The sequence below is a fragment of the Dendropsophus ebraccatus genome, chromosome 5 (genome assembly GCF_027789765.1).
Source record: "Dendropsophus ebraccatus isolate aDenEbr1 chromosome 5, aDenEbr1.pat, whole genome shotgun sequence".
Classification (NCBI taxonomy): domain Eukaryota; kingdom Metazoa; phylum Chordata; class Amphibia; order Anura; family Hylidae; genus Dendropsophus; species Dendropsophus ebraccatus.
In genome coordinates, this window is record NC_091458.1 from 121,633,041 (window position 1) to 121,642,968 (window position 9,928).

General features: G+C 42.1%; 1 protein-coding gene and 1 long non-coding RNA gene across 2 annotated transcripts in view; one reads left to right on the forward strand and one right to left on the reverse strand.

The window, feature by feature from the left end:
* GTF2I (general transcription factor IIi) overlaps window positions 1–6,646 on the reverse strand; it is a 49,356-nt gene extending 42,710 nt beyond the window's left edge. The window contains exons 1-2 of the mRNA XM_069971162.1: window positions 6,426–6,646; window positions 882–980 (exon numbers count right to left, since the gene is read on the reverse strand). Coding sequence (XP_069827263.1) covers window positions 882–977 — 96 coding nt within the window. The 5' untranslated portion in view covers window positions 978–980; window positions 6,426–6,646. The remainder of the gene's footprint in view (window positions 1–881; window positions 981–6,425) is intronic.
* The window catches only part of LOC138792974 (uncharacterized), a 46,296-nt gene extending 39,307 nt beyond the window's left edge, over window positions 1–6,989 (forward strand). Inside the window, exon 3 of the long non-coding RNA XR_011363195.1 lies at window positions 6,628–6,989. This is a non-coding gene — a long non-coding RNA (uncharacterized lncRNA). The remainder of the gene's footprint in view (window positions 1–6,627) is intronic.
* Window positions 6,990–9,928: the final 2,939 nt, after the last annotated feature.

A 9,928-nucleotide genomic window follows, 5' to 3' on the forward strand; every position in this document is an offset into this window, starting at 1 on the left:
GGGCCGTGAGTTTGAAACATGTAATTTAAAGGGGAACTATAATTAGGTTAGAAGAATCTAATCTGCAGATAGCCCTATAGTGTAAGGTATGTCTGTTACCTTTATCCTCTGTGCCGTTTCCATACTGTTAGCTGTGAAATCCTCTGCTCTGTAAGAAGTTAAGCGCACTGGGGGCGGCGGTTGGTCAGCTGGGGGCGGGGCTATAACTTTCCAATGCCCCACCCCTTCTAATGATGATCAATGAAGGGGGTAGTCCAGATGGGAGCTCAGGGGGAGGTAGCCTCACCCCCACTGCTCCTAACGGCTTACCGGGCAGAGGATTTCGCAGCTAATAGTACAGGAACGCCGCTGAGGATGAAGGTAAGAGACATACCTTCATCCTCAGCACCCCGTACCCACTAGGGAGCTATCTGCAAGTTACAATCGTCTAACCTGCTGATTGTTCCCCTTTAATACAATGACGTACAGAGACATGATCCATTGGATGGCATATCTAAATCTGTTCTATCAAAGTAATCCAGCAATACAGTGCCGCAAGAAAAGCCATACAATGGCACATGGTGGGCCTATGGTTTTGAAGTTCAGCTACAGAGACTCCATGTGCCGCAGTAAAGTCTTTTTCACATGGCTTACTGCAACTGACTACATATCCTTAACATGACGGCACACAAATTGTTGGATTCTTGACTTTTATTGTTTTGGTGGAGTAAGGACTGACCTCTTCCACTCTGATAAGTTTGGGGGGTGGAGAGGTACGTCCATCTGTGCACCCAACAGTTCTGCATTACTAGGATACAGTGTATCTAGTAAATGACTCCACTTTGTAAGCCTAGAACAGGCTAATACATGTTTCTATAGGATATCATACGAATACAGCCTACCATGGACTCCAGGGATGAGATGAAATGTCTAACCGCCTCCTTGCTTTCCACCGTTTCATTGTACATTGAGAATACAGGGGATTTAAAGGCAGCCATTTCCTGTTTAGAAGGAAAAATAAGGCAACTTTCAGATTACAATTTATACAATAACCAGCCATAGGGCATGGGATAGTCTTTAACAGCTTGCCAATGTTGTTAATTCTCCAGCAACATTTTTTTTCTTTCAAATCAGCTGGTGTCAGAAAGTTATTTAGATTTGTAATTTACTACCATTTAAAAATCTCAAGTCTTCTGGTACCTATCAGCTGCTGTATGTCCTGCAGGATGTTGTTTTTCCAGTCTGACACAGTGCTCTCTGCTGTCATCTCTGCAGAACAGGAGAGGTTTTCTATGGGGATTTGCTGCTGCTCTGGGCAGTTCCTGACACCGACAGAGATGGCAGCAGAGAGCACTGTGTCGGACTGGAAAGAAAACACCACTTCCTGCAGGGTGTACAGCAGCTGATAAGTACTGGAAGATTTTTAAATAGAAGTAAATTACAATTTTATACAACTTTCTGAAACCAGTTAATTTGAAAGAAAAAGATTTCCCCCCGAAATACCCCTCTAACCTCTTAAGGACATTTGGCGTACCCGTACGGCATATGCCCTTAAGAGGATTCAGAGGGGGGCCGCGTCGCGACCCCGCTCTGAACTGCTGTAATCCCGATTGCTATCTGCAGCACGGGACCGCGGCTATTAGCAGGAGCAGCCTGATTGCCGCTCTCACTAATTAACCCCGTTAGATGCAGCTGTTAAACATGACAGCTGCATCTAACAGTGTTAAATGCAGCCCATCCCTGGTGTCTAGCGGTGGGATTCCCCCCCCCCCCCCGCGATGCGATCACAGAGCCGGGCCTCAGCGACGTAATGACGCTGATCCCGGCTCGGTATTCTATTGCAATGGTCTGCAGCAGACCAAAGCAATAGAGCACCGATCTAAAAAAGAAAAAAAGTGTTTTTATAAATACAAAGCCCCCTCCCCTAAAAAAAAGTCTGAATCACCCCCCTTTTGCCATTTTATAAATAAAAATAAATAAATAAACATGTTTGGTATCGCCGCGTGCGTAATTGCGCAAACTATTAATCTATCACATTCCTGATCTTGCGCGGTAAATGTCGTAAGCGCAAATACCCGCCAAAGTGCAATAATTCTGCATTTTAGGTCGCATCAAATCCAGAAACATTGTAATGAAAAGCGATCAAAAAGTCGCATATACACAATGAAGGTACCGTTAGAAAAAACACATCAAGGCGCAAAAAATGACACCTCAATCAGCCCCATAGACCAAAGGATAAAAGCGTTATAAGCCTGGGAATAGAGCAATTTTAGGGAACGTTTTGTTTGCTGTAGACGGTTTTATTTTTTTAAAAACATTAAATAATATAAAAGTTATGCAAGTCGCATATCGTTTTAATCGTACTGACTTGAGGAACATGTGTAACATGTCAGTTTTTCCATAGAACAAACGGCGTCAAAACGAAAAAACCCCAAAGAAAAAGAATTGCGGGTTTTTTTTTCAATTTCACCGAGCATATAATTTTTTTCTGGTTTCGCAGCATATTTTATGCAAAAATTAAGTCTGCCATTGCAAAGTACAACTAGTGGCGCAAAAAATAAGGGCTCATGTGGGTTTCTAGGTGAAAAAATGCAACTGCTATGGCCTTTTAAACACAATGGGTAAAAACGAAAACGCAAAAACTGCTCCGTCCTTAAAGGGGTTATCCAGCACTACAAAAACATGGCCACTTTCCCCCTACTGTTGTCTCCAGTTTGGGTGGGGTTTTGCAAATTGCACCTGAACTGGAGACAACAGTAGGGGGAAAAGTGGCCATGTTTTTGTAGCGCTGGATAACCCCTTTAAGAGGGTAATAGGACATGCGCTGTCCTAAGGTGACAGGCACAAGAAAGTTTCCTACCTGCTATTAACGAATACCGAACTAGAGGTGCCTGGGTCACTTTCAATTACTTTCTGTGGTCCAGATTACATATTATATCATTTAAGAAGGTGAACTCATCTGTGTTTAAATATGTTGTATGTATGGTGCAATATTTGTAATGAATATTGATACTTATCTTTAGTAAATAATGTAAAGAAAAGAAAAAAAAAAGATAAATTAAAGGGAACCTGGCACATTTAACATACTCTCTATCTATGACATGTCAAAAGTTTTTTTACAAACGACAATAACACTTTAACTTTACGAGTAGAGATGAGCGAACCAGGTTTGGGTTTGAGTCGATCCGAACCCGAACGTTCGGTATTTGATTAGCTGGGGCTGCTGAACTTGGATGAAGCTCTAAGGTTGTCTGGAAAACATGGATACAGCCAATGACTATATCCATGATTTCCACATAGCCTTAGGGCTTCATGGGTTATCCAGCGCTACAAAAACATGGCCACTTTCTTCCCTACTGTTGTCTCCAGTTCAGGTGCAGTTTGCAATTAAGCTCCATTTACTTCAATGGAACTGAGTTTCAAAACCCCACCCAAACTGGAGACAACAGTAGGGGGAAAGTGGCCATGTTTTTGTAGCGCTGGATAACCCCTTTAATCCAACTTCAGCAGCCACTGCTAATCAAATGCCGAACAATCGGGATCAGATGGACTCAAGCATGCTCGAGGTTCGCTCATCTCTATTTACGAGTCCTGCAACCTTGTCATCATTTGCATTTTACATTTTCTAAAAGAAAAGGGACCAATTTATTTTTTTTTGTAATAATATAAGGCTCTATTGGGGAAGGGGGCAGTTTTTTAATACTTTTTGTCACTTATTTTTTTGTCTCCTTAGGGTACTTGATGCTGTGATCGCCTATCCGCTAGTATAGTACACAGCAGTACTAGTACTCTATACTACCAAGTACTATCCACTGTCACTTACATACATACTGTGGCAGGAGGAATTCACAAGCTTCCGTAGCTGGTAGACCTGAAGGCCATGATTTGGCCTCCTGTTGCCATGGCACCCATCAGAGGTGGAATCAGGGGTGTTAGAGGGCTACAAGGGGATTCCCCTTTCCCTGTTAACCCTATAGATGCATCAGTCAGTGCTGAGCGTGGCATCTATAGGGTTAAACTGCAGAGCCAGATGCCAGCATTGACTTTGCAGTTTTGGAGCCCAGGGAATCGCAATGAATGGCATGGTGTGCTAAGACACCGCTCACCATGACATACAGGTACAATTAATCAGAAATTAGAAAATTATGCTGGTAATTGAAGAAAGCTCTATGTATTCAGGTTTAGTGCCTAGAGCAGCATGAGATGTAACTATGGCCCTGGCGCCTAACATAAAACAAGAAAGGAAGAGATGATTCTGCCCATGAGGGCTTACAATCTATTATGGTGGTAGGGATAAGGGCCAGTTCTCATGGGAGGGCTTACGAGCGCGAGCCTCCCATAGACAGACTGTATGACACTGAGGCAGGCAGGATTCTGTGGTAGAGTTCCGCCGTGGAATTCCGCTACTTTTACTCTGGTTGGTAATGTAGTAAAACCTCTCCAAAGGACCACCCCTTTAAAGGGTTTGTCCAGCGAAAATCTTTTTCTTTCAAATCAACTGTTGTCAAAAAGTTATAAAGATTTGTAATTTACTTCTATTAAAAAATCGGAAGTCTTCCCATACTTATCAGCTGCTGTATGTTAAGCAGGAAATGTTTTATTTTCAGTCTGACACAGTGCTCTCTGCTGACATCTTGGGCCCAGACAGGAACTTTCCAAAGCAGGAGAGGTTTTCTATGGGGATTCATTAAAGGACAACTCCGGCGGGACCCCCCCCCCCCCAAAAAAAAACACAGACACACACAGACACCATACTCACCATCCCTCCGGTGACGATTGCCACTCCATTCGCCCGCCGTCCGCCTCACCGTCACCTGCCTCCGCCGTCCATCGATGTCTCTTGCTTCCGGGTCCATGAGAGAGAAAAGGCTGCCAGTGCGCTTGCGCACCGGCAGCCTTTTCATTGACTGGAGCGCATCACATGGCTTCCAGCAAGCTCAGCCAATCAGGGCTGAGCAAGCTGGAAGCCATGTGATGCACTCCAGCCAATGAAAAGGCTGCTGGTGCGCATGTGCACCAGCAGCCTTTTCTCTCCCATTCACTCTCAATGAAGACGCCGAAGAGGAAGAAGACCCGGACCACCCCCAGCTCTGACATCACCCGACACCAGAGAAGAGGACCGTGACGACCGTAATAGGTAATGTATACATTCTTTAACTTCCGGGGTGGGGGGTCGGGGGTCGGAAAGTGGGGGAAGGGGGCCAGACCGGGTATTTAACCACATTACAAAGTTATATAACTTTGTAATGTGTGTTAAATAAGCCAAAAAAAAATTTCGCCGGAGTTGTCCTTTAAGAACAGAGACAGAGTTCCTGTCTTGGCCAGAGATGTCAGCAGAGAGCACTGTGTCAGACTGAAAATAAAACATTTCCTGCTTAACATACAGCAGCTGATCAGTATGGGAAGACTTGAGATTTTTTAATAGAAGTAAATTACAAATCTATATAACTTTCTGATGTCAGTTGATTTGAAAGAAAAAGATTTTCGCTGGACAACCCCTTTAAGAATACCACCCCTTATCCAGACCAGACCTCACTATAGTTACACATATTGGTCATCTCTCTTTCAGTGCAGTTTTGGGTGGTCTTCTCAAAGAGGATTCACTGTAGTATATTGAAAGCAATGTTATATGCAGCACAATGTTTGTAGATAAGTGGCGAAGACCTAAAACATTAGTTAAAATTTCTTATGATTAATAGACAGATCTATCAAAGTACATTTCATTTTAAAGACAGTAAACACAAAGGGGTACTACGGAAAATCTTTTTCTCATAAATCAACTGGTTTCAGGAAGTTAGGCTAGGTTCACACTGCGTTTTCAGCATCCGTTTAACGGATCCGTTTTTTTTAACGGTCAAAAAAGTAGTGTCAACAGTACTTTATTGTGCGTAAAAAAAAACGCATCCGTTTTAATCCGTTTTTTTTATAATAAAAGTCAATAGAAAAACGGATGCACACAAATACATCCGTTTTTTGCAAAAAACGGATCCGTTAAACAGATGCTGAAAACGCAGTGTGAACCTAGCCTTATATAGATTTGTAATTTACTTCTACTCTCTGCTGCCACCTCTGTCCATGTCGGGAACTGTCCAGATAGGGAAATGGGGATTTGCTGCTGATCTGGATAGTTCCTGACATGGACAGAGGTGGCAGCAGAGAGCACTGTGTCAGACTGGAAAGAATACACCACTTCCTGCAGGACATACAGCAGCGGATAAGTACTGGATGACTGGACATTTTTAAATAGAAGGAAATTACAAATCTATATAACATTCTGATATCAGCTGGTTGGAAAGAAAAAGATTTTGCTGGAGTAGCCCTTTAAAGCTGTTGGGTAACCACACCTCTGTGAAGACTAAGCCCCGCCCCTGCGGATCGTTATGTCCCCATAGGAATGCCATAGAATGCAATGTACCTCCTATCCCCGAGCCCCGGCTATTCCTTACCTACACCGCCAACTTTGCAGCAGATGCGGTGGGTGAGAGGCTGCTGTGGAGCTGCTCGCCGTGCCCCGTACCCAGCACGGAGCCCTGCACCATGTATACACGGCTGACTAGGAGTTGCCCTGTATTCCTGTTACGATCCGACCCGTTCTCGGCACATTGACCTCCTAAATTGTTTCATTCTTTTTTTCCTCTCTTTCCCTAGCTTACTGTCCAGCCAGAATGTACCACGCATGCGCACTTCCCGCGCTGCACCTTGGGAGTTGTGGTTCCTAACCAGAGTAACTGATGAGCGTAATGATGATTGAGAGACTACGTATCCCAGCATCCTCTTGTAGCGACGCGACGTGCAGTACTGAAGAACAAAGCTATTGGAGCCGTAGCTGTCTCGTACTTAGCTGGAACATGGCTGTCCAGCCTGTGCACCCCTCTCTGGGTAGTAGTCCTGGCGTGTACAATGGGAGGAGTAGTACCTCAGTATTTGCTGCAGCTGCTGGTACTGCAACGACCTTGTGACCGAGCATGGTGTATTGTGAATAATGCTGAATATAGAAGGCTCCTGCTCTCTCCAATAAATAGTTAATAAGAGTAAGAAATGTTATATAATGGGAAGTCTGTGTACATGGAAGGGTTTGGTCACGTGGTATATGTTACAGAAAATCTGCAGCTGAACAACTGCTGAAGGGGGAACCAGGAATGCAAACAATGCATCATATAAGAACAATAGAAATATACAAAAAGAATGCCTAATATAATAATAGGAATATATAACAATGTACTATAATAACAATAGAAATGTTACAAGAATGCCTAATATAATAATAGGAATATATAACAATGTACTATAATAACAATAGAAATATATAACAAGAATGCCTAATATAATAATAGGAATATATAACAATGTACTATAATAACAATAGAAATATATAACAAGAATGCCTAATATAATAATAGGAATATATAACAATGTACTATAATAACAATAGAAATATATAACAAGAATGCCTATTATAATAATAGAAATATATAACAATGTACTATAATAACAATAGAAATATGTAACAAGAATGCCTAATATAATAATAGAAATATATAACAAGAATGCCTAATATAATATTAGAAATATATAACAAGAATGCCTAATATAATATTAGAAATATATAACAAGAATGCCCAATATAATAATAGAAATATAGAACAATGCACAATAATAACAATAGAAATGTTACAAGAATGCCTAATATAATAATAGAAATATAGAACAATGTACTATAATAATAGAAATATAGAACAAGAATGCCTAATATAATAATAGAAATATAGAACAATGTACTATAATAATAGAAATATAGAACAAGAATGCCTAATATAATAATAGAAATATATAACAAGAATGCATACTATAATAACAATACAAATACTGAGGACTAGATAACAGAATGCATAAATATAATAACAATAGAAATACTTAGGAATAGGTAACGTGTAATATATAAGATAATACAATTACGTGGCAACACATTACACTTATGTATAACAAAAGGAATAGGTAAAGGTGAAGTAGATGAGCAGTATAAGAGATTTTATAATGTTCCCTACATAGTGTTACTACCGTATATACAGTATACAGGACCCAAGGTGATGCTCGGATGCTTAGACTGGTATTACAGGTTCAGATTGCCCCCAATGAGAATGTCCAGCAAATAGATCAGCTCTTATTAAGGGTAGCTTCACACGTACCAGATTCGTAGCGGATTTCATGCTGCAAGTTTGCAGCGAAATCCTCTGGGAATCTATGTAGTGTGAAGTTTTATAGGGTTACGTACCCCCAGTGGAATTTTCATTCTGCTGCGGATATGTAACCCGGCCCCTTTAACCCCCCGCATCCCGCTGCCCACAACATACGTTACCTGCTCGGCACTGTGGCTGTTCGTGAGGCTTCTGTCCGTCCCCATCAGCCAATCAGTGCATGGCAGCACTGATTGGCTGATGAGGACCGAGGGGAGCTGGGAGCCTGTAACACAGCCATGGCGACGAGCAGGTAATGTATGTGGCGGGATGCAGGGGTTTAAAGGGGCCGGGTTACATATCCGTAGCAGAATTAAAATTCTGCTGCAGGTATGTAACCCCATAAAACATCACACTACATGGATTTGCAGCGTAAAATCCGCTGCAAATCCGGTACGTGTGAAGCTACCCTTAGGGTACAAACACACACGGCATATTCACTGCTTATTTACTGCTGCGATACGCAGCAGATACGCAGCAGATTAGATCTAAATAACTGAACACAGCATCAAATCTGCTGCGTATCTGCTGCGTATCTGCTGTGTGTGTTTGTACCCTTAAAGAGACTCTGTCAGTAGGTTAATATATCTGAGTGGCATAAACTAGTGACAGAGAAGCTGAACAGAATGATGTATCACTTACATTGTTCTGTGCAGCTGATTCACAGATATCCTGCTGAATAACACGGACAATAAGTAGTCCTCTCCATTATGTGCATGAGCCCAGTAGTCCTGGATATTCATGAGGAGCGGAAAACTCCGCCCACTGATTTGCAGTTATCTATCCATGCTGTTTATAGGCAGACAACTGTCAATCAGCAGCTGGAGGGCGGGGGGAGGGGTGTGGTAAGAATCCTATTCTCCTGCATATGAAGAGAACAGCTGTACCAAATGATGTAAGTAGTACACAGATCTGCTCAGCATTTCTGCCACTAGTTTACGCTGCCCTCCTTTAAGGCGGCATAAACCTAGTGACAGATTCTATTTAATGAGCCTATTGCACAGCTCAGTAATGGATGTGCCCATACCTAATGGATATACACATACCTACTACAAGAGATATGTGGACAAAGAACAATATTCTTTAACCAGTTTAAATGATGCGATCAGCCAAGTAACAAGTGTTTGCTCATTATGGGGCGTTTACACAGGCAGATATATCTGACAGATTTTTTAAGCCAAAGCCAGGAACAGACCATAAACAGGGAATGGATCATAAAGGAAAGACTGAGATATCTCCTCTTTTCAAATCCATTCCTGGTTTTGGCTTGCAAAATCTGTCAGATAAATCTGCCTGTGTAAACGCGCCATTAGATGGTCAATCGTTTGGCCTGTTACACAGGGAAATATTGACCCTTTTGGGCGATAGTCGCCCCATGTGATAGGGCCCTTAGGCCACGCTTCCCCATGCAGAGGAATGCATGCATCTGAAACCACACCCAAACAAATGTTTCTGGGATTATTCTTGGTGGTCTTATAGTGGGATTCATCCATTGGCGTCCATTGTCCCTTCACTTACACACACATTCCCTTGTTATAAGCGAACTAAACTGTAAGGCAATGGTAACATGATGGATTAATATATTTCTGCTGTGAATTTACTACTGGTATATAAAATGTGAGCACAAGGAGTAGCCCCCATTTTTGTGATTCCTTTTCTACCTGAAATTATCTTAGCATCGGGACAGGACATGCATGGTACGGACATGCCATATC